Genomic DNA, 24,227 nt, shown 5'->3' with positions numbered 1-24,227 from the left:
CAGAGGAACAGCATGGAGACAGACAGACAGACAGACAGACAGACAGACAGACAGATAAGCAGAGACAGAACAGATTGGAGGAAGGGGGGAGGTTGAGAAAGAGGGGGAGGAAGGGAAGGACTAAAAGAGGAAGGAGGAAAGAAGAAAGGGAGGGAGAGAGAGAAAGAACCTTGGTTCACCTAAACTCAAACCCTGTACGCATGCATGGATTTCTCCCACTGCGTGAGTTTCAGAAAGTTCCTTCGCAAGGTGAAACAGACCCTGGCCCTGCTGCCAGTTCGAGCCCCTCCTCAGAAAGCAAGGCTCCACAACACTGGGTAAATGTCTACCTCTGTCTACATTAAGAATGAAGCATCCTGGCGCTTGGCTGCACCAGCAGTAGAGGGCTCAGCAGTCGAGTTGATTTTCATTTCCCTCCCCAAATCCTCTCTTCCTGAGATCCCACTGCTATTCCCGTAAACCAGCGCACTGATTGGGGCTCAAGGACGATGGGAATAACTGGTCAAACAATGCTGACGAATCATAATATCAGTTACTCAAAAGCCTCTAATTAAATGGAAGTCTCTAATTTCCCTCACAAGGAGGTAACGTGGGCTCACACAGCACCTGGCGTTCCTCTGACAAGCACTACTGGGACAGAACAGAAGTCAGAATGATAACAAAGGCGGTGAGACTCCCAGCAGGGTGCTGAATTCATGGTGAAGCGTTCGCACATGTTCAGTGCCAAAATTCAACTCAGTTACAAGACATCACATACTGTAAACATCACTGATCGTGATGACCCACAGACGCAAGCCCCACACGTTCCGGTCCTGACTCGGTATACAACTTACTGTAAGAGTCACGTACTCTGTGGGGACTCAGTTTCCCCATGGATAGGAATCATGGATAGACAGACAGCTGAACTCCCTTCCAGCTCTGAATCTGCAGGAAACCACAGTGCCTGGTGATTGCCTCGAGTCTCGGGCATATGTTCATTAGCTCCCCATTTGGCAGCTGTGTGCCACACTTAAGGGGACCTGAGGAGTCCTGTGGCCTGCCCTCCAGTGAAGGGCCATGCTTGACCATCTGTTCAGCCCCAAGCAGCCCCTGTGACCCGGACCACAGCAGCGGGAAAGTTGTCTCTGCCCAGGAAGGTCAGTCAAGAAGAAAGGCAGAGCTGGAAGTCATTTCCTCTCTTCCAATTTAGAGTTTCTGTTTCTGTCTCTGGTTTCTGTGGAGGCAGTAAATTAATCCCCCCAAGTTGTAATGGTTACAACTTGGCTTTTATTGTGGAACTCCTGTAGCTTGGATCTGAGCCCCCCCCACCCGCTGCCGGCACCCTCCATACCCCTCAGCCAACAAACGCTCTAGGTATCACAGGCTTGTCCTCCAGCATGGAGGGATAATGGAAAGCTTTGGGGGCGGGGCCTCATGGGAGGCTTTTAGGTCACTGGGAGCTTGCCTTTAAAGGGAACAATGGACCATCAGGCCCTTCTTTCCTCTTACTCCCTGGCCATTAGGTGAACCATTTTGCTCTACCACAAGCCTCCTGCCCCAGACCCAAAGCAATGGGGCCAACGATCATAGGTTGGAATTTCTTGAAACCACAACCCCAAGTAACTCTTAGGGTCACCTCCGGTAATCCATGTAGAGGAAGGATGGAGACCTCACCTCTGTTAGGTTAGAAATGGTAGGTTTCCTGGTGACTGTCATACTCTCTCATTTGTTGGTCTATTTTGCATTCAAATGAAGAAATTCGAGCCTATAAGGGAAAAATTATTAACTCCTTGAAATCTGGACTAGTAGATTTTTTTTTCTGTCTAGTGTGATTTCTGACTAAAGTTGTAGAAGTAAAGGTATTCAATGTCTATGATGGCCATGTTTTTAATTGAGGAAGCCTTCACTTATTGTAGGCCCATGAAATGTTTTCCTGACATTTGGAGGTTATTCATGTTAGATTATAATGTTTCCAAAATTTATAGCTCTTTTTTTTACTAGTTTAAATGAATACTGATATAAATGGAATATTCCTAAAATTCTCCAAAAGGAAAAATCCTTGAATTTATGACACTTTAAAATGCTAGACTTAAAAAAAATCACCAACAGGGCTGGGAAAGTGGCTCAGTGGTAGAGAGCTTGCCTTGCATGCATGAGGCCCTGGGTTCGATTCTTCAGCACCACATAAGCAAAAAGAAAAAAAAAAGCCAGAAGTGGCGCTCTGTGGCTCAAGTGATAGAGCACTAGCCTTGAGCTGAAGAGCTGAGGGACAGCGCCCAGGCCAAGAGTTCAGGCCCCACGACCGGACCCCCCCCCCAAAAAAAAAACAACTTCTTTTAGAAACTGTAAGGTCAGATACATTTGGGAGGCATCCAAGCTCATATAGGTAAATTGACTTTAATCCTAGTCTAAGAACTAGCTATGTGTTTCTTTTGATTAATATTATTTTACTTGGGTTTATTATCTTGAGTTTAAAAAAAAGACAGATTTACTAACCAAGTAAGCTAACATTATTCTTAAATAATGTCTTAAGGTTATGAAAAATTACAAATTTTATACATTAAATTTATACATTAGTAACAATAAATACAAATTATAAATTAGTATTCATCATTACTCTGACAAACCTTTCATATCAACAGCAATTATATTTTAGGTTGAACACATTTCTAAGAACTTTGGACAAATATGGTTAATTAATGCAATTTGGATACCTAGATGTTTTTTAAATAAGATAGAACAATGAAAAAGTGATTGCTAAACATGATTTAATGTTATAGAGTTTTGTTTATTTTTATAAACTATCAAGCTTTATCCTGGGTCGTATCAGTGAGCGTGTTATTTTCAAGTGTGAAAGTGTTGTCTTTGACTGAAAAACAAAGTATTATATGCATCAAACGCTTTGCTAGTCTGCTAAGAGGTTTGTCTATGACAGACAGTTCTCAATTATCTACCCTCCATTTTCTCTGAGAAATAGGAGTGAGTCCCGTTAGTTAAAAGTCATAATTAATATGGATGGTTGGGAATATACAGCCTGATGGAATACACAAGGCTATGTGCCTTTTCCCCCCCAAGCGAATCTGTTCCAGAATACAAAAGAAGGTAAATGAAGGACAAAAGACGGAAAACTGGATTGCATTTTCCTTGGTTTACAGTACCTGAGCCTGGAAAACACGAAACCAGTTATCATTCTGGCAAAGTTCTCTCGCTCTTAAAGGGCCATCTTCCTTGTGAATCCAACCAGTGTCTTTGCTTGCAATGTGAGTGCGTATTCTTTACCATCTGTGCGCTCCTCCTAAATAGCAAAGATTCTGGGTCTCGGCGGAACAATCTTGTGTGTTTTATGCGGATGTTCTTGTGTCCTTGACGGTTTTAAACAAAACCAGAAGAGAAGGTTCCTCACTCGGGAAAGATCTAATGCTCCTCACAAGTCTACGTTATTTTTAAACGTTTTACAGTCACGCTGAGAAAGTAGCCAACTATTGTTTTCCAATACACGTGACCCCCCCCCCTCATCTTAGGTGTCCAACTCTTCCCTGTGTCCAAGTGTCCAAGTCTTGCCTTCCTAGATTAGAACCCAACTGAGTGTTTAAAAACCCATTGGAAAATTCTGGAATTCCTAGTAGACAGCTAGAAAAAGATCACTTCAGAAATTCCTTCTTCCACTTCGTTGGATAAGCCAGGAAGGCACGGCCCTGTCTGCTCTGCTCAGTAGAATCTCTACCCCCACCCTCCACAAAGAGCAGGCTTTCTTCTCCCTTCTAGAAAGGTGACAAATCCTTCAGCTCAATGTCCTTCTCCTGCAGCACCATCCACTGCTTGTGCAGAAACTCAGCATTACTTCTCTGTGCTTCCATGGGAGGCCAGGTCACGCAGGTCATGCAGGACCCGCCAGCACAAGAGGCTCCTGCTATAGACTTTTGCTACGAGTAACAAAGCCCACCATCTCGGATCTGGGTCGGACTGTAAGAGAAAGGTGCAGACTATGTTATCCAGTAGGACAAAGGCTCACATCCTGGACCATTCATTTCAGTGGTGGTCTCCTGATGTCCTGTCCAAAAAAAGACACATCCATGGCTTTTACCACCCTATGTGTCTGAACCAAGCCTGAGTTCTCCTAAGACCCTGCTGAGTAACATAAAGACAAGGGGAGCCAGGCACTGGTGGTTCATGCCTGTAACCCGAACTACTCAGGAGGCTGAGATCTAAAGATCAAGGTTTGAAGCCAGCCTGGGCAGCCAAAGTCTGTGAGACTCTTATCTCTAATTAACTAACAAAGGAAAAGCTGGAAGTGGTGCTATGGCTCAAATGGTAGGGCACTAGCTTTGAGCAAAAGAGCTCAGGGACAGTGCCCAGGCCCTAAGTTCAAATTATCGAGAAAGAAGAAAGGAAGAAAGGAAGGAAGGAAGGAAGGAAGGAAGGAAGAGAGAAAGAGAGAAAGAGAAGGAAGGGAGGAAGGAAGGAAGGAAGGAAGGAAGGAAGGAAGGAAGGAAGGAAGGAAGGAAGGAAGGAAGGAAGGCAGGCAGGCAGGCAGGCAGTTTGGTGAGAGGGATAGAGGGAGGGAGGGAGGAAAAGAAAAGCAGAAGCTGCTGGTGAACTCAAGCATCAAAGCCATCATAGAAATTCTCCATCCCCCTCCCCCTGGCCAGATCTGACAGACCCCCATGCCTAGAAACTCAAAAGCACCATGGCCCTAACGCTAATCACCTGGCCTACTGCAAGTACCTGGCTGATTCGGGCTGCATTCTTGATGTGGGAAAGAAAACACCCCCCAACTCCAATCTAGTGCTTCGCCTGCTGCTAGCAACTGTTCGCCATTCCCAGATTCCTTCCAGCCTTTCCAGACAAGTTTTCAAACCTAATTAAGCTTAACATTATCATTGTTTTTATCACATCCAGTTCCCATTTGGCCCTCCACCGCAGAGACCACGAAGTCAGCCCTGCATCTTTAAACAGAAACAACAGATTTTGGTTCAATTAAAAATTCATTAAAATGCAAATTAGTTGGTAAATTCCTCCCCCCCTCCTTCAGATGATTCCTCAATGTGGCTTTTTAATCATAGCTGGCACTGAAGGAGAGGTAAGCCTAGGGAAAGAGGAGCAGGGATAGAGAGCCAGAGCCTGAAGACCCTCTCTCAAGCTCCTGGGTATGAGCTGCTGGTACATGCCTTAACCCCTTCTTCACCAGGCCCAAACAGCTCCATCTTCCCCCCAGAGGAAGGCCAATTCTATCTTCATTCTTCCAGCATGTTTGGATGATAAAACCCATCTCTTTTCTTTTCTTTCTTTTTTTTTTTTCCTGTTCTTGATCTTCCTGCCTGATGCAATCCACTGGGAAACACCAGGATAAAATGAATCATTCACCTACCCAGCTATGTATTTTCTGGCTATTCTACCACATTCTCCTAACAGCTCTCCGTGAACGCAGCAGTGAAATCGACTCAGCGCACTCCTGCAAGGTCATCAAATGATGATTCCACTCCCAGGTTACCTCCTGGCCAAGTCCTTCCAAAATGGCAGACGTGGCAACCACAAGCACCAGGGTCTACACACGCGGAAGCCTCAGATCTTAACCCTCCATCCTCCCAGCTGTCTTCCAAGCAGTATACAGTCAGTTGAAATCCGAATTGTCCAGGTCAGGCATAGAAAATGGAGAGCCCAGGCTTTGGAAGAGATTTGTCCGGCGTTGGAATACGTCCTCCAAACTCAATGCCTAAGTTCATTTGTAGTTCATGGTAATTTGGAGGTGGGACCTGTGGCTCTTCCCTCTCACCGCCCGCCTGGTGTCCTGTGACGTAGTATGATACAAACAGAAGGCGCTCACACTTCTCAACCACCTGAACTTTGAACTTTGAACTAACTAGGTCATGGATTCTGTTACACAGCAGCAGGGAAATGGAGGAAGATGGCCTCCTCACTAGAAAGCAGGAGCTAGGGGTTGAGCCCACATCTGGCCAGCTTTCAAAGACGATGCCTTATTAGCCCTTTGATTTCAAAGACCAAGCCTTGCTTTCCCTTCGTTTGTACTCATTCCGCCACGCTCTTTCCCTGTCACAGAGCCAGTTCCGCTTACTGTCTTGCTGAATGGAGCTGCCGATATGCCCAATTGATCCAGAAGACAGGTCGATGTACAGGATTGCTGGCTTCCAAGAAAACAAGGTCACCCTACCTGAGATTCAAGCAGAGATGTTCCTTCCTCAGGAGAGACGCCAGGCCGCTATTCCAAGTTCATCCGATGCTCCTAATTGCTGCACACACATTCAAGGAGTATAGCGAATGCGACTTAATTGAGAACTAATTAACTTGTTGTAGTCATCTCATTATATGCCAATTAAATGTCTCAATATTCCTTTCTTTTCAGATAAAGGGATGCAGGCTGTGGTGGGGGAGGAGGGGCACTTTTTAAGTGAGGAAACTAAATCTCTAAGTTCTTTATCAGAAGACTCCAGGAGCAGGCCCCGGGTTAGACATCAACCACACGATGCTCAGCTCATTCACATCATCTTTAAAGGAAGATGGTCAAAGGCGCTGGACAGATGTTTGACTTTCAGAAGAAATCTCCATTAAATCTGGTGTGAAATAGGATTTGGCCCAAAGCCTCCAAGAGTCAGAAGCTAGCTAGCAAACGCTACAGCTTCTCTTGAGCTACTTAAAGCGTGGGCTATTTTATCTCTGTTTGTGGCTGAAGAAATCAAGGAGGCCTTTTACATAGCCAACCACATGCCAATCTGAGGTCTCGACTGCCAGGGAAGGGCTCCACTTCCAAGAAAAAAGAAAAGCCTTCGCTTTTCAACTGTTTGCCATGACATCATTGTTTAACGCTTCTCTCTTCCAAAGCGAATCATCAAGGTAGAGCTGCTGGGAGATGCCCCCACCCCCACCCCAGCACTGTCCAGCCCACCAGGAAAGAGAGAAAAAGGTTTAGCTGGATGAATAAATACCACCAGTAGAGGTTTGGGTTTTTTTCCTTTACCGCAGCCCTGATGGTCCTTTCCCAAGCTGTTCTGTTTAAATCCCTGCGAAAAGCAAAGTCAATCCATCTGAAACTCAAATCGATACAGGGTGCAGACAGATGAAGGGAGTCGAGGCCTGGTCTCTCCCAGGCTGCCACGGGGACTGACAGGCCCGGCCGGCGGCTGGGCTGCCCTGTAGAGATGAGCTGACACGGCGTCTCTGGTTCGCTTCATCTGAATGAGAAGCAGTCAGAGCTACTGGTCCGAAACGCTCCACTCAACCTCTTCGGTGAGATAACGAGGCCTCTTTCCAGATCTTTCCGACTTCCTGTCTCATTGAAAGAATATCCCGGCCCTGTTGTTCCTGGAGCTTTTTCCATTTGTCCCTTCTCATGTCAAGGCTTATCTCTTATTTTGGGAGTCTGATGGTGCCGTTGTGGTTTGTAGCATCCAAGAGAGAAATTCCACCACGCCCCAGAGAGAGAGCCGCTTGCCTGCCCTGCCGCCAACCTCGCATGCATACATGTTCCTAAAAGAAATGGGGAGCTAGGTGCCTGGGGGCTCATGTGTATAATCCTAGCTACTCAGGAGGCTGGGATCTGAGGATCATGGTTTGAAACCAGCCCAGGCAGTAAAGAAAGCCTGTGATGTGAGACTCTTACCTTCAATGAAGCATCACAAAAGCCTAGCTCAAGTGGTAGAGCGCTAGCCTTGAGCACAAAAGCTCAGAGACATTGCCCAGACCCTGAGTTCAAACCCCAGTACCAGCACACACACACACACACACACACACACACACACACACACACACACACACACACACACACACACACACACACACACACACACACACACACACACACACACACACACACACACACACACACACACACACACACACACGATGGGATTTCTTCATGTTTGGCTTCATAAGAATTTAGAAATTCATTGAAACTGATGAGCCTACTCTTGGGAAAGCATACGTAGTATACATCGTTGGTTCCACATTAGCCCATGCGGGGATATGGCTTTTTGGTAGCTTGTGCCTGTCTGTTTGCAGAAAATGCGCAGTCTCTGGTCGCAGTTTTGTTCAATGTTCACTTTGAGCACAGAGTATTTATCAACTGCATTGCTCCGCAAAGCCCCCGCCTCCGTTACTCATTAAGGAGAATGCCTTCCCCCACCCCTCCTGTCTGCGCTCCCTGCTTATGAGTGCTCTGTCCTTTGTTCAGCTGGCTTCTCCATCCTCAGCCTCCATCCCTCTGACAGCAGCCTCTGTCCTTACCTCCATCCCTCCCCCATGGATCCCAAAGATCTTTTAAACTGTCCTCCGGGAGAATGGGAAATTACCTCTGGTTTGAGGCTGACACTCAATGAACTCCTCTGAAGCCCTGCACTGGTGGCTCATGCCTGTCATGCTCGCTACTGTCCCTGGTCCTGGGCTTTAATGATCTCCCTCGAAAGGTCCCTGTGTTGAAGGTTCAGTTCCTAGATGGTGGCACTATGGATCATGGGAGTGGTAACTTCATCAATGGGTAGATGTATGGGGGTCTTCACAGCTGAAGGGCCCATTAAAAAATGGGGTCTAGTTGGAGGAAGTGAGTCACTGGAGGCGGGTCTTTGAGGGGAGGAAGTGAGTCACTGGAGGCGGGTCTTTGAGGAGAGGAAGTGACTGAAAGCAGGTCTTTGAGACCTGTATCTTGTCTCTGGGCATTCTCTCCCCCTCTTTCTCCCTCCCTCCCTCCCTCCCTCCCTCTCTCCCTCCCTCCCTCTCTCTCTCTCTCTCTCTCTCTCTCTCTCTCTCTCCCCCTTTCCCTCCCTCCTCTCTCTCTCCCTCCCTCTCTCTCCCTCTCCCTCCTTTCCTTTTCCTCCCTCCCTCTCCCTCTCCCACCCTCTCTCCCTCTCCCTCTCCCTCTCTCTCTCTCCCTCTTTCTCTCTCTCTCCTTCCTGGCTTCAATGAAGTAAGCATCTTTCTTCCGCCATCCCCTCCTACCATGTTCTTGCCCATCTACTGGTACAGGCACAGGCCATGGACTGAAACCTCTGAACTCATGGGCCGAATAAACCTTTCCTCCTCTAAAAGGCTGTTCTACTCGGGTGTCTTGGGACAGTTGCAGAAAGCTAACAGACGGACGTAAAGACATGTCACATTTCAGGCTTGCCTCATTCCTCTGCCACCTCCACAGCTCAGAACACGTGCTGCATCTGCACTGGAGATCACGGGCCCGCCTTGTGTTCCCTCTGCAATGTCCTTACTGAACAGGGGCCTCCGCCGATTCCCTGGCCCCTTTCAACAAGCACTATGGATCCTCTAAAAGAATAAATGATGTATCCCTTTCACCTTTGAGGTGAAAATTTTACAGGGGAAGAAAGAAAGACAAGAGAGAAGGAAAGAGAGGCAGAGAGGGCATGCATGCATGTACCATGGATCTCAGTTTAGGCAGACTTACTAGATTGAGGAGTCTTGTTTTCTCTTGAGGAGCTGTATGGTGGGCTGCAAGTGTATGATTCATACGCTTTGCATTCATTAGTACCATTTCCATGCTGCCAAATGCATAATCCCGTCGCGTGGTCCCCACTGAACCCATAAGCAAGAGGATTTATTTGATCATTTCGTTTTTATTCATTGCTTTCTTCCCTCTCCGTGTTTTCCCTGGGATTGTATCACACGTAAAATTCCACTTACGATGTGAAGTGGGGTTTCCACTGGGAATCTAGGTGTAGGACTCTGAGAACAAGGCACTACCCCCAGGGACGGGGTGGGGGGTGGGGGACGGAGGAGGAGTCTGCCGAGGGGTGGAGCCAGCTGGAAAGCCACGCCCCCACCCCATGCCAGCATTTTAAACTCTCCCCAGCCGTGCGATGTGCGAGGGCTTTGGTAGTTTTGCTCAGTAGCTCGGAGGAATCATATTTCCCCTTTCACCAGCTTCAAATCAGGAAGAAGTCCCCACCCAGAACAGGCAGTTCACAGACCCAGCCCAGGAAAAGATACTGGCTCTCACACGTAATGAAATCATTTGCATCTTAAGCAGCAAAATACCATTTTTTCCCCTCCCACCCACCTAGCAGATGGCAAAGAGAAACAAGTTGGACTCTGCGTTGTGCTGGCAACTTGTGGTCAAGGTTCCGATGGTTGGGTACACGGGCCTGGCCCCTCACCGATGCCCACCGGCGCGTAAAACGCCACACGGTGCCTGCTTCAGAACTCCCACTTCCGAGTCTCCATCCCAGGGCTACAGGGCAAACACTGTTGGAGGAGAATCCCACGCTAGACGCATCTTAAATTATTCAAACACCAACTCTTAGTCTGCGACCATGGCAAGATTATAGCCTCCCCGAAATCCAAGTTCAGCATCTAAATGTTGGCAATCATCACAGAAGAAAGAGAAGACTTACAGGTTCTTAAGATGGGGGAACCCGAGAAAGCACAGAGATGGTTGGACCACTCGTTGAGATGACAAAGGCTCAGACCCCTGGTTCTCCAGGCGTGGCCCTTGGGGTCAACCCTGTGACTGGTACTCAGCTGCACCCCTGAGCTGTTGATTGGGAAACCCTGGGGCCCATATAGAACTGTGTCTTAGGCTTCTGCCCAGCCTTGCTCTCCTTCTATTCCTGACTCATCTTTATGGTGGCGGCCCCGTGACTTACAGGATTGAAACAACCACAGGTCCTGGAGGCAGGAGAGAGTGAAGGCCGCAGGTATTTCTGAGCCTCATAGAAGGGGCAGAAGCAGCGAGCTGGGGGGCAGGGAGGGGGCTCCACCAGTGGTTCCCCTCCTTTCCAAGAGGGAATGAGGTCAGAAAGTTCAGGAACGCCCCTGCCATCACTGATGCTTCAGAGGTAGAACCCTCACGGGAGAGAGCTGGAAGCCGCTGGAAAGATCTCTAAGCTGTCAACTACCAGGAGGAGCAAATCACCTGCCCCCAGGTTTCTCATGGCAGTGGCTCTGACAGGTCGCATTTGAACTGAGTACTCACAAGCTGGGGTCTAGGAAACACAGCAGCCAAGGCAGCTTCTGGGAGAGGAGCTGGGCACAAAAGGAAAGAATGAACTGACACCCACACACACCTACCATAGCCAAGAAAAAAAATGAAGCTCAGTGCCCATAATCCTAACTACTCAAGAGGCTGAGACCTGAAGATCCAGCCCAGGCAAATAAACCCAAGAGACTCTTAGCTCCAATCCATTAGCAAAACTCCAGAAGTAGAGGTGTGGCTCTGGTGGTAGTGCGCCAGTCTTGTGTGGAAAACGCTAAAAGCAAGAGCCCAAGGCCTTGAGTTCAAGCTCCAGGACTGGCACAAAATACATATAAGAAGAGTGCCCTTCGCGGTACAGCTGGATATGTGGATATCTATCTCTTCCTGGACTTCAGAGGCAAGTTCAGACTGAAGTTGTAAGGGGAGAGCCCTCAGCAGGTAGAAGGTATCAAAAGGCCTGCAGCCTAAGATCACACCATCAGAAGCAACATGTCGTGAGAAGAGGATTTAGAGAGGCTTTTCTGTCCTTAGTTCAACGGAGAAGGAGCCATGGCCAAGGACCCAGAAAAGAAGTCAGATACTGTATGGGGTGTGAGGGAGGCGGTGCCAAGATAAAGTTCGAAATCAGACCCGTTGTCTGGCCAGCGTTGGACTCATTAGAAACCCCTCTGGAACTATCCGGAACTATCCGGAACACACTGAGAAATAAAGGAGCGTGGAGAAGAGGAGACAGAACCGACAGGCCTGCTCACAGACGTTTGCCACAGAAGGGGACAGAGAAGTAAGCCACGGCCAGGCTCTGGGTGTATTTAGTGGAAGAGTCTGGAGTTCAGAGTGTTTGGGTCAGGTGACCACAGTCTCAGTTCAGCCCCTCCCCCCACCAGCCCCTATGCCGTCTTGACCCCCCCCCCCCCGCCAGCCTGAGCCTCTGCCACGGTGCCAGTCACCCTCCCCCCCCAGGATGGGAAGGCCTCATATTGCAGGAGGCTTTTCTTACTGGAAAAGAGACGGTGGCACTCGGCAGAAGCAAAGACGAGACCCCCAGGCTGGCCTCCACGGCATCTTCAAACGCCAAAGCCCGCCCATGAGAACATTCTGCGGAGCTGTGAGGGCGAAGCAATCACCGCCCATAGCAAAGGCCCAACGCCAGCGACCAACACCAGCGACTGCTCCCGAAATGAGCGTCAAGCAGATGGTCAGCACCACGCCGGGAGGGCTGCGGGCTGCCTGTCACTCACCGCCTTCCCCGGGGACATAGCACCTGAACCCGGACCATCAGACAGGCCCACACCGTAATCCCAGCTACTCAGGAGGCAGAGATGGGAACGATTATGGTTCAGAGCCAACCCCAGGCTAAAAGCTAGCTAGCCGTCATCGCAACAACACAAGCGTGGTGGTGCCTACCTGCCATCCACCGAGGAGGCAGAAACAGAAAGACAGTGGCCCGGATCAGCCCCAGGCAAAAAGTGAGGCCTTCTCTCAAAAATAATGAAAGCAAGCCAGCGCCCGTGGCTCCCACCTGTAAATCCTAGCTACTCAGGAGGCTGAGATCTGAGGATCAGGGTTCAAAGCCAGCCCAGGCAGGAAAGTCCATGAGACTTTTATCTCCAATGAACCACCAGAAAACCTGAAGTGGCACTATGGCTCAAGTGGTAGAGCACTCGCCTTGAGCTGAAGAGCTGAGGGACAGCACCCAGGCCCAGAGTTCAGGCCCCATGACTGGACCCAAAAAAAGGGCTGGGGGTATGGTTCAAGTAGTAGAGCCCCAGTCTAGCAAACATGAATCCCTGAGTTCAAACCCCAGTAGCACCAAAAAGGCAAACAAAACAAAACAAAACAACAAAAGAACCAAACCAGCATCCTCACAAAGCCAATAATCCAAGTAAGAAGGGAGGTGTGTGGGTGGGCACCGGGCATGGTGATACCCCACCCTGCCCCCGGCTCCCATCCATCCTGGCCCACTGTTCGTGACTGTAATGAACTACTGTAGGCTGGGTAACCTGCAAAGTAAAGAGGTTAATTTAGCTCACCACCGCTCTGGAGGTCCGAGAGCCATGCACGGGACTGAAGTCCCCTCAGCTTCCGCTGGGAACACCAGGGTGAGCAAATGGAAGACAGAAGGTTGCGCATGAGAGACCACGTAGAGCCCACACAGGAGGTGACCTCAGAAAGAGGCATGGGGTGGGCTTTGGCGCAGACTCACTGAAGGCCGGCCGCCCATGGGGATCCCACCAGATCCCGTGGGGATGAGCCAGACGTGGCAATTGGCCAGCGGTGACTAGGTGTAGCGTCCACTCCACCCAACCTGCAGCAAGGAGAAAGCAAGCCCAGGGATTCCAGTCACCGCAGACCACCGTGCCCCGCAGAGAGGCAGAATGTGTCTGGGAGAGGAGCTGGCTCTGTCATGAGTATATGAAACCAGCCAAATCCGTCGTAAACTGTTAAGTCACCCTTCTGTTTATTCAATGACTGTCAAAGAAAATCTCCATTTCCCCCTCAGAATAAACAGGAAAGCCTGCCAGCACCGCATGTGAGTGATCTGCAGCCCCCCAACACGTACAGAATGCTACATTCATGCCACCAGACAGAACGACAGCTAAGATTCTGCAGAATACACGGGAGATGACATCTTATGGAGATGTTAGCTCTTCCTTGAGAGTTAACCATTTTCCACAGACTCCGAAGCCTCTATGGAGGCGCTGAGTATGAGGGTCTCGGTGGGTCAGGAATCTGGCCACGCCCACGCCCAACTTTCTTCTTGAGGGTGAAATCCAGGGGGCTAGATCCGGAGTCACATTAGAATGCACAACTGGTAGCAGTTGGCAGAAATCAGTTCCCTGTTGTACTAAGGCATGGAGAGCCTCAGTTTCCCCCAGACCGTTGGCTGGAGACCATTCCCCGTTCCTTGTCAATGGGCCATTCCAATCAAGAGGCCAACTGCATCAAAGCGAGCAGCCAAGAAATCTGAGAGCAAGACAGAAGTTCCCAAACATGTCCCAAACATGGCTAGAATGGACCACAAATGCTGTTGTGTTGTGTTGCATTGTGTTGGTTAGAAAGAACTTCCTCTTATGGTTCAAAGTCAGCCCAGGCAAAAAAGATCATGAGACTCTTATCTCCAATTAACCACTAAAAAACCAGAAGTGGAGCTGTGGCTCAGGTGATAGAGCACTAACCTTGAGCACAAAAGCTCAGGGACAGCGCCTAGGCCTAGAGTCCAATATCTAAGACCAGAGAAAGAAAAAAGAAAGAAAGAGAAGAAAGAGAGAGGGAGGGAGGAAAGGAAGGGAGAACTTTTTCAAGCAAAGAAGATTGTACAAGGTTATGACTTTCAGTTTTTTATTTCTGTCAGTCATGGGCCTTGAACTCAGGGCCTGGGCGCTGTCCCTGAGCTTTTCTGCTCAAGGCTAGTGCTCTACCACTTGAGCCACAGCGCCACTTCTGACTTTTTGGCAGTTAACTGGACATAAGAATCTCACAGCCTAGTCCTAGTTGGGGCTGGCTTGGAACTGGGATCCTCAGATCTCAGCCTCCTGAGCAGCTGGGATGACAGGCAGGAGACAGGTCTATACACACACCCACACTTCCTGTGGCAGTGGGGAGCTTCAGCTCCACATCCCTGCAGAAATAGCAGTGGAATCCATTCCGTTGATGGGGGGAGGGGGGAGCAGCCATCTTCACGCCACACATGACAAGTGCCAGGGCCAGAGCTGGCGTGGGAGGTCCCGTGGCAAAGATCCCCAGTTCGTTATCGCCAGAGCACATGGCTGAGCCGTGAAGGTATCTCGCCACTACCCTGCCTTCAGCTCGTGAGCGCTGAGGATCCCAATGCCGTCGGTCACCCTCCTTCCCCTCCCTGAGGAGTGTGGATTTGATCACTTTTCTGGGGACAGGGAAGAACACAGAGGAAAACACCCCGTCTCCCGTGACAGAAGCATAGCTGCAAAATGGAGACCACTTCTAGTCTTTAACTTTTAAATTAGCACAGCTAGAAACACACGTGTCCTCTAGTTACGCCCCAACCCGAGAGAGAGGGAACGCAAGGTGTCAATCTGGTATTGATCTTCACGATCGATTATTTAAACGGCAACCCCGATGTAATGTCTCCATTACAGCTAGGAGGAGTGTTAAACGAAAGAACTCTTCTGCAGAGATTACTGGGGTTGGCAACCAATTTCCGGTGATCCACCTGCAACACCCCAAGATACAGTTGCCTTGAATACTAATTTCCACCGACCATCTGCCCACTTCCAGGGTGAGTGAAACCGGCTTCTGGGAGCCGAACGGAGGCAAGCCCACGAGCAAAATGCAAGATTCTTGCGCTTGGAGCCACCCTACCCCCTTCTAATTCTGACCATCCCGTTTCCATTTCTCCTTTGACACTTCCCAGGCCCGGAATTTACCTGCCAAGTCCCACAAAGACATTTCATACCACCGCCCCGTCACCGGCGCACTGCCCCCTGGTGGCGCCTCTCTGTCATCACAGGCGGAGGACAAAAGGAAACCCTTATCAGATGAGCAGAAAAAGATAAGCAGCTAAGGCTTGAAGGAGATCAATGACTGACATCGAAAGAAAACCTTCTTTTTATGGAAATTCCCATAAACTCATTAGTTGTCTGAAAACAGAGCAAAAATAAGTTCTTCCAAAATCTATAAGCAACAAAAGTATATTCGTGCTTTTGTCTTTTCTCCAAATATATAGCTAGATAGATATTATACTTACATCTAATTTATATAATATGTATTCATATATTTATATAGCCTATAGTTATATATTAGTATAGTATATATTTGTGTTATATATAGTTATACAATGCATGTTTATATATTTATATAGACAGATCCATAGTATATATTTAGATTATACACATATTTATGTAATAGATATATATGTGTGCTAGATATAAATATATATGAAATATAAATATACACTCTATATATTGTATTGTGCCTGGCAAACAAGAGTGAATTTGAATTAACCACTTCCTAAGGAATCCTTTCTTTCCTTGCTTCTATTTTTATTTTTGTCAGTCCTGGGGCTTGAACTCCTGGTCTGGGCACTGGGATTCTTTTGCTCAAGGCTAGCACTCTACTACTTTAGCCACAGAGCCACTTCCAGCTTTTTCTGTGTATGCAGTACTGAGAAATCGAACCCAGGGCTTCATGCATGCTAGACAAGCACTCTACCACTAAGTCACCTTCCCAGCCCCTCCTTGCTTCTACTAATTAACAATTTACAGTGAGTTGTGAATATTATTGATCCCTAAGAGCTGTTTTTAATAGCTACCACAACTTTGAAAGGATAACTCTGACTTCATTCCAAGTGTCCTGTCCCACAGTGGCTTTCTGTGTCCTGTAATCCTGGGGTCCTGGGTGGGTTTTGGGTTTGTTGCCAGAAGTTAGTCTCTAAAGTGTTCAGAAATGGAAGTGTGGCTCAAGTGGTAGAGCACCAACCAAGAAGGGGAAAAGCTAAGGAAGAATGTAGGCCTCAGCTGGGAGTCAGTGGCTCACACCTGTAATCCTAGCTACTCTGGAGGCTGAGATGTGAGGCTCACAATTCAAAGCCAGCCTATGCAGAAAAGTCTGTGAGTCTCCAATTAACTGGTAAAAATCCAAGCAGGAGGCTTGGCTCAAGTATCAGAAGACCAGTGATGAGCAAGAAAGCCCAGCAGGGGTATGAGGTCCTGAGTTCAAACTCCTGTAGCAGCACACACGGGCACACACGCACGCACACAGTTCTCCTTGACTTTGACCCATGTGTTTCTCAGCTCCTGTCTCCAACTCAGCTCACTCCATGACATGCCCAGCACCGTCCTCCATCTCCTGCGTTCTCAGCTCTGTTTCCGTGATGCTGAGGTCCCCAGAGGACACATCTCTCTGCGAGTATTCTCCAGCGATGCTGGGGACCCTGCTGTCCCCAAATCACCCCCTCACCTTCCCAAAGACTGTGCCAGGGGAGGGTGTGGGGCAGGACCCCCGGGGTGTCTCCAGGGCTGCCTCCTTCCCCAGGAGTGAGTTCTGAGGACTGTGTTCTCGGCTGGAACAAGGGCTCTGGAGATCAGGGAGGAGGCTTGCCCAACATCAAACGCGGGTCGCAAATTGTTTGCAAAACCAATTTGACCAAATATGTGTGTTGATGTTGGGTTATTGGGAAAGAATATTAAACTCGTCTCAAAAAAATTGCGTGCAGAGAAGATAGGCGTAACAAATTTTAATGGCTTTTGGGTTGATTACAGAGTAATTTATGAACATTGGAGAAAATTCACAAAGAAAAAGAAAAAAGGATGGGGAAAAACCAAGATAACTCAAATGTCAGTACCCAGATATAGCTGGTAGATGATATATACATACTATAAAAATATGTGAAAGCTGGGCACCAGTGGCTCACACCTGTCATCCTAGCTACTCAGGAGGCTGAGATTTGAGGATCTCAGTTCAAAGCCAGCCCAGACAGGAAAGTCCATGAGACTCTTATCTCCAATAAACCACCAGAAAACTGGAAGTGGCGCTGTGGCTCAAGCTGGTAGAGGGCTCGCCTTGAGCTGAAGAGTACAGGGACGGTGCCCAGGCCCTGAGTTCAAGCCCCAGGACTGACCAAAAAAAAAAAAAAATATATATATATATATATATGTTAAAGTTATGTATCTTTAAAAAGATTAAAGATATATTAAAGCTATCTTTGATATCTTTTATAAATGTATATTTTTTAAAGCTATTTATATATCCTGTCCATATATATTTACATGTATATGGAGATTATGGGCTAAGTGAAATGACTCAATACAGAGAGCCAGGGACCAGTCTACATGGACCAACATCCTCAGACAGCTGGGGTAGAAAGAGAGGGTGCCATGTTGATCCCTGGACAAAGCTAGGTAAATGGTGGTAGGGGGAGAGGGAAATTCTGACCCAGGGCTCCCAGGAAAACGGTGTTGAGGTGTAGATCGGAACAGTGAGGACATTGCCACTAGGACTTCATGGTTGGTTCAAACCATATCGTTTATCCCAGCCAAAACAGCCTGTCACAATCCCATCAAAGGAAAAACCCAGGGGCTGGGAAGGTGGCTCAGTGGTAGAGCGCTTGCCTAGCATGCATGAAGCCCTGGCTTCGATTCCTTAGTACCACAGATAAAGAAAAAGCCAGAAATGGCACTGTGGTTCAAGTGGTAGAGTGCTAGCCTTGAGCAAAAGAAGCTCAGATATAGTGCTCAGACCCTGAGTTCAAACCCCAGGAAAAGAAAGAAAGAGAGAGGGGGAGGAGAAAGAGAGAGAGAGAGAGAGAGAGAGAGAGAGAGAGAGAGAGAGAGAGAGAGAGAGAGAGAGAGAGAGAGGGAGGAAGAGAGGAAGGGAGGGAGGGAGGAAGGAAGGAAGGAAGGAAGGAAGGAAGGAAGGAAGGAAGGAAGGAAGGAAGGAAGGAAGGAAGGAAAGTCCCGAGCCCCCTCCCTCCGATCCCCTTCATCTCCTGCCGCTGACTGTAAAGTCATCCCCACACACATTCCCAACCTCTCTCACTGATCATCCCAGAAACCCTTCCAGCAATGGTCCGCGTATGTTCCTCTCCTCTCTTTGGCTAAACTACGATATATTTTTCTTCTGCTATTTGTGAAAGTTACACATGGAATGCAAATGCGCTCCGGCATTCTCCCATCCCGTCCACCCGCATGGCTTATTTGGGAGAGGAAAATGTGAGCACATGCAAACGTAGCGTCAAGTTGGAAAGAAAAGGCAGGCGCTCAGCGACTGGAGGCGCAGACACACAATAGCTTATTAATCGGCTCCAAATCCAACATGCCAGCACTTCGTGCGACTCTCCCATCCTACCTTCTCCCCACCCACCCACCCCTCCTCCACCACAAACGGTGCACAGTTGATCCATGACTGCTTTGCAGCTGGTCAATACTCTAAGTTGCTCTCTGAGAGTTCAAAGGGGGCCGAGGATCCGTCTGAATCTGAGAGGTTCCTGTTTATTCTTTGAGGTTTTAAAGAGAAAAATAAAAACAAAACTGCGTGGATTGAAAGGGCTGGCCTTTTTCCACATGCAAAGGTAAAAATGGGGGCATGATTTCCGTCTCACAAACCACGGAGGATGTCAAGAAGTGGAGATCAACTTGCTCCTTGAGTTCCAGTGCACCGGCCCGAAGGAGAAAAGAAGCGGAGAGGCCTAGTTAGTTACACAGCCATTTCCAACTGACAGAGGAACTTGCTTGCCCGCAAGAGCCCAGAAACCTGCTGCTGAGGTTCAGGGGAAGCCGCCGGATGAGAATTTGCCAGGAGAACTAAATAAGAGAGGTCATCCAGGCTCCCTCTCAAGTCGGACTCACCCCTTCTCCCTAGCTGGAACTGGGGGGGGGGGAGAGGAGGAGGAGGAGGAGGAGGAGGAGGAGGAGGAGGAGGAGGAGGAGGAGGAGGAGGAGGAGGAGAGGGCGGCCATTCCTGGGCTCAAGCCAGGGAACGAGGAAGGCTTTCTGTCTGCCTACAAGGCCCCTTCCAGCCTCTCAGAACCTCCTGCCCTTCCATCCCTCATTAATACAAACTTCCAGGACCCTTAATAGCTGGCCCAATAGCTCATTAGGCTCTCTTGAGTTAAAAGGTTAATGGGTGGAAATGACTTTTCATTTGCGGCCACTCCCATACAATGCCTAGGTATGAGCCCAAAGCTTATAAGAGTTTGTCAACTGTGGGGCCAGGGCCTGGTGGCTCACGCCTGTAATCCCTGCTACTCAGCAGGCTGAGATCTTGGGGATCATGGTTCGAGGCCAGCCCCGTCAAGAAACTCTTATCTGCAATAAACCACTAGAAATTCGGAAAGCGGCACTGTAGCTCAAGTGGTAGATTGCTAGCCTTGAGCAAAAGAGCTCAGGGTCAGCGTCCAGGCCCTGAGTTCAAGCCCCACAACCAACAATAAATAAAGAAAACTAAATAAAAGGACTGTGGGAACTCCACATCTCCCAGGTCATCCCAGTGGCTCTTTATAAACTGATTTGCTTCAAAAGAGGAAACAGAAGCGTGGCCACGGCCAGCCCGAGCCCAGCAGCCTGACATTTGCTGGTCAAGCTCCTTGGGTGCCCCCTTGGGCACACTGCAGGAACAAAGTCACTTTTCCCAGACAGTAAAGAACGGCGGCTCTGCACAGATCGCCGATACGGGAGTTTGTCCAAGAAGACTCCAACGTGAGTCCTGTCTACAGACAGGGTTCTAGGGGCCGTGCAGTTATCCCAACCCTCCACTATAGCTCATGACCCACGTCATAATTAGGCACCAGAATGGTGGGGCCACCAAGGGCGGGCTGTGCCACGTCTCCAGGTATGGCTAGTCCTGGGGGCGGCAGCACCTGGCACAAAGTAAGTGTTCAGTAAAATTATGGTGGATGGACACGCAGGAGCGGCTGACGCCCTGACCAGCATACCAGGCACACCCTGTAGGGATCCACCAATCCTTTGTCGAAGACAAAACACGACAAAAGGATAATTCGTGCCTCTTACACCACCCACCAAGCAACAGAGAGGGAAAAGCTAGATACTTCAGAAAACCTGGAGCCTGGCGCCCGTGGCTTACATGGATAACTAGCTACTCAGGAGGCTGTGATGTGAGGATTGCAGGGCGAAGCCAGAAGCCCCGGAAAGTCCATGAGGCTCCAATTTCCATTTAACCACCAAAAAAAGCCTGAAGTGACACCGAGCCAAAAAAGATTTTTAAGAAAGCTCAGGGAAGCCGGGCACCGGTAGCTCAGGCCTGTCACCCTAGGTATTCAGGAGGCTGAGATCCAAGGATCACGGTTCAAAGCCAACCTGGGCAGAAAAGTCCGTGAGACTCTTATCTCCAATAAACCACTAGAAAACCGGAAGTGGTGCTGTGGCTCAAGTGGTAGAGCACTTGCCTTGAGATGAAGAGCTGAGGGACAGCGCCCAGGCCCAGAGTTCAAGCCCCACGACCAACCAAAACAAAAAAGTTCAAGGACAGCACTCAGACCCTGAGTTCAAGCCCCAGGACTGACACACACACACACACACACACACCACACACACACACACACACACACACACACACACACACACACACACACACACACACACACACACACACACACACACACACACACACCGGAGATAGGATGGTCCGACTGGACTGGTGACGACAGGGGTGGGAAATGCGCGAAAACACCCAACGGCTGCTCTGAGCAGCGGTACATCTTCCTGTCACTGTGAGAAGCGCGAAGGCACATGCGCACTGTGCAAAGCTGGGAAGGCCGGGATGCGCAGTGGGTGGTGTTCCTCAGCCTGCCCTCTGGGGAAAAGACCTCTGCCCCCACCTCTCAGAACCAACCCCCTGCCTCTCCCGGCCTCTCCCCCCAACCAACCCTTCTGCCTCTCCCCTGCTTCTCGGTCCTGCCTGCCCTCCAAAGCAGCTGGCCCTTCTGCAGGGACAGGCTGATGCCAGCTCCCCGTGCCAACAGAGTCCAGCCGCTCCCAGGGCCCCCTCTGGCCCCCTGCCCTCCCCTCCTCCTCTCTGCACACAAAGAGACCAAGGACTCAAGCACGGGCAGCACTTTCGTGGGAAAAGCAAACAGGTGCTCTCACCACACACACACACACACACACACACACACACACACACCACAGACACACACACACCACAGACACACACACACACACACACACACACACACACACACACACACACACACACACACACACACACACACACACACACACACACACACACACACACACACACACGCCGCCCCGGTGAGGCCTGGCTATGGCCAGCCAGAGTCTCCCCAAAGCCTTCTGAGTTATCGGGGGCCCAGGTCAGCCTGCCACTCCCGTGCATTTGCAACTAAACCCTGTGCATCCACAGGACTCTTGTCCCCAGGCCAAACCTTCCACAGACTTAGCACTTCCTTAAACCAAGTGATCTCAGGAATCATGATGACTCCCGCAAGAAAGAAACAAGTAATTTGGGCTGGAGCTGTGGATCAGATGTAGAACATTTGTCAGGCATGCCCAAGGCCCTGGGATCAATTCCCCAGCACCTCGGCAAAACCGTAGCACAAAACCAAACAAAAAGCAAAACCAACAAAAATGCACCAGGCGGTTGGGTGCTGGTGGGTCACGCCTGTAATCCTAGCTACCTAACTCAGGAGGCCGAGATCCCAGGATCGTGGTTTAAAAAGCCAGCCAGGGGAAGGAATGAAACTCTGACCTCCAATTAACCAGCAAAAAAGCCCTAAGTGGAGGTATGGTGCAGGTGGTAGAGCACCGGCCTTGAGCAAAAAACAAAAAAACCCTAAGAGAGCTGGCGGCCACCAGAATAAATACCACGCATAGACACACAAATGTATTATTTTTTGGAAAGTTAATTGTCTAATTCCAGTTAAACTCAATGGGGCCCTTCCAGCCCTAGGCTAATGGTTGGTGTAAAATGTAATCTGAGCTAAATGGTCTGACAGCTGAAGGGCGTGGTGGGAGTGCTCCTGCATTACCTCTGTTGAGTTTTATTTTTCTAGAAGGCTCTTTGACCACAGGACAGGACTGGCAGGGAGGGGAGCGGGTGATGGGTCATTCTAGAAGAGGAGAGCTGCAGAGATGAAGCTCACCTAGAGTCGTCCCCAGCGGGGCCAGGACAGATGGACGCTGAGCGGGTCAGGCAGAACCGCTGTTCCAGAGAGAGCCACAGGTTCTAGTCCCTTCCCCGGGGGGGTGGGGGGGTGGAGAGAACCCGGACCATGGGCTCCCAGCCTTGGTCTACCCGTGGGGGAGAAGATGGCACCTCTCCCGTGCAATCCTCTCTCCCAAAGATGGCCTGCCTTGGACCTTGATCCGCATCTTTCTTCCCCCTCACCCCCCCCCACCCCAATCCATCAGCGGCCCTGGGATTACGGTTTTGTGTTAGGGAAACTTTGAGCAGCGGCCCAGGGCACTGGACAGAAGGAGGGCGGGCGGGTGTGCGCTCGGGTCCCTTCCGGGGCGGGGGTGGGGCCTTCCCGGGCCTGGCCTCTGCGCTCTGGGGTGCTGGGGGTGGCGGGGACCGGAGAGGCCAGGGGGGCCCGGAGGGAGAGGCAAGGGGTCCAGAGGAGAGGCCAGGGGGGCCCGGAGGGAGAGGCAAGGGGTCCAGAGGAGAGGCCAGGGGGGCCCGGAGGGAGAGGCAAGGGGTCCAGAGGAGAGGCCCAGGGGTCCGGAGGGAGAGGCCGGGGGGGGGGGGGCCGGCTGGACGTTGGAGTTGGTGGGAGGAGGCGATCCGAGGCGCAGCAGCGCAAAGCTGTCAAAGTGCGCGCGGGGCTGGGGAGGGAGGGAGGGAGGGGAGGGGCCGGGGAGGGGTCGGGGAGGGGGGAGGGAGGGAGGGCGGGGCGCGGAGCGCGGGGCGGGCGCGCGGGCTCTCAGCCGCGGCGGAGCAGCCCCAGCGGCCGGCGGCGGCCGCCAGCTCCGGGCCGGCGCGCGGGGAGTCGGCGGGCGGCGGCGCGCGGCGCGTGGCGCGTGGCGCGGTCCCCGCCGGCCGCTCGGCCCCCGCGGGTCCCCGCCGGCCGCGCACCCCCCCCCCCGCCCCACCATGCAGCTGCAGCTCCGGAGCTGGGTCCTGGCCGCGCTCGCGCTGCTCGTGGTGCTCCTCCTGTTCGCGGACATCGCGGAGATCGAAGAGGAGATCGGGTAAGCCGCTCGCGGGGCCGGGGACCCCCGCCCCGGCGCCCCCGCGGCTGCACCCCGGAGGCCCCCCCCCCCGCGGCCCGGGACGGTTTGGAGAGCGGGCGGAGGGGGCGCGGCTGCCTGCGGGGTGGGGTGCGGGGGGGTGCGGCGCCCGGGCCCCCCCCTCCCTCGCCCGGCGGGGACCCCACGCGGGGCGCCGTGGGGGGGCCGGGCGCGGGCGGCGCCGGGGCCGGGCGCGGGGCGAGGCAGGAGTTTCTTTGTCTCGGCTCGGCCGCTTTCTCGCCTCGGCAAAGTGGGCAGGGGGCGCGCGGGGACCTCGGGGCCGGGGGGGGGCTCCCGGGCGAGCGCCGGGGTCGGGGGGGGGACCGCGGCACGGGACCCCGGCCCCCCTCTCCGCACGCCGCCGCCGGGGATCGGGGCGTGGGGACCGAGAGGCGGGGCGGTCGGGGTGGGCGCGAGACCCCGCGGAGCCGCCCCTGCCCGCGCGTGCGTGCGCTGGGGGGGGGGGGGGGAGAGGGGGAGTCGGTGCCCCCGCCCGGGGGGGGGGGACCTCGGAGCTCTGCCCCCACCCAGGAGCAGCGCGATCGCGGCTCGCGGTCTCTCCACGCGTGGGGCGGGGCCGGGAGCTACACACACGCACCTGGTCCCGGCCCCGGACTTGCAGCGCGGGACCGGAC

The 24,227-nt window shown here is 51.2% G+C and overlaps 1 protein-coding gene across 1 annotated transcript in view; it reads left to right on the top strand.

The window, feature by feature from the left end:
- Positions 1-23,455: 23,455 nt before the first annotated feature.
- St8sia2 (ST8 alpha-N-acetyl-neuraminide alpha-2,8-sialyltransferase 2) overlaps positions 23,456-24,227 on the top strand; it is a 44,878-nt gene continuing 44,106 nt past the window's right edge. Inside the window, exon 1 of the mRNA XM_070043186.1 lies at positions 23,456-23,553. Within this exon, the coding sequence (XP_069899287.1) occupies positions 23,456-23,553 (98 nt within the window). The remainder of the gene's footprint in view (positions 23,554-24,227) is intronic.

This window comes from Dipodomys merriami, unplaced genomic scaffold, assembly GCF_024711535.1.
Source record: "Dipodomys merriami isolate MVZ:Mamm:240054 unplaced genomic scaffold, mDipMer1.0.p SCAF_33, whole genome shotgun sequence".
Taxonomy (NCBI): Eukaryota; Metazoa; Chordata; class Mammalia; order Rodentia; family Heteromyidae; genus Dipodomys; species Dipodomys merriami.
Note: the sequence above shows the minus strand (reverse complement) of the source record. Positions and strands in the feature narration are given on the sequence as shown.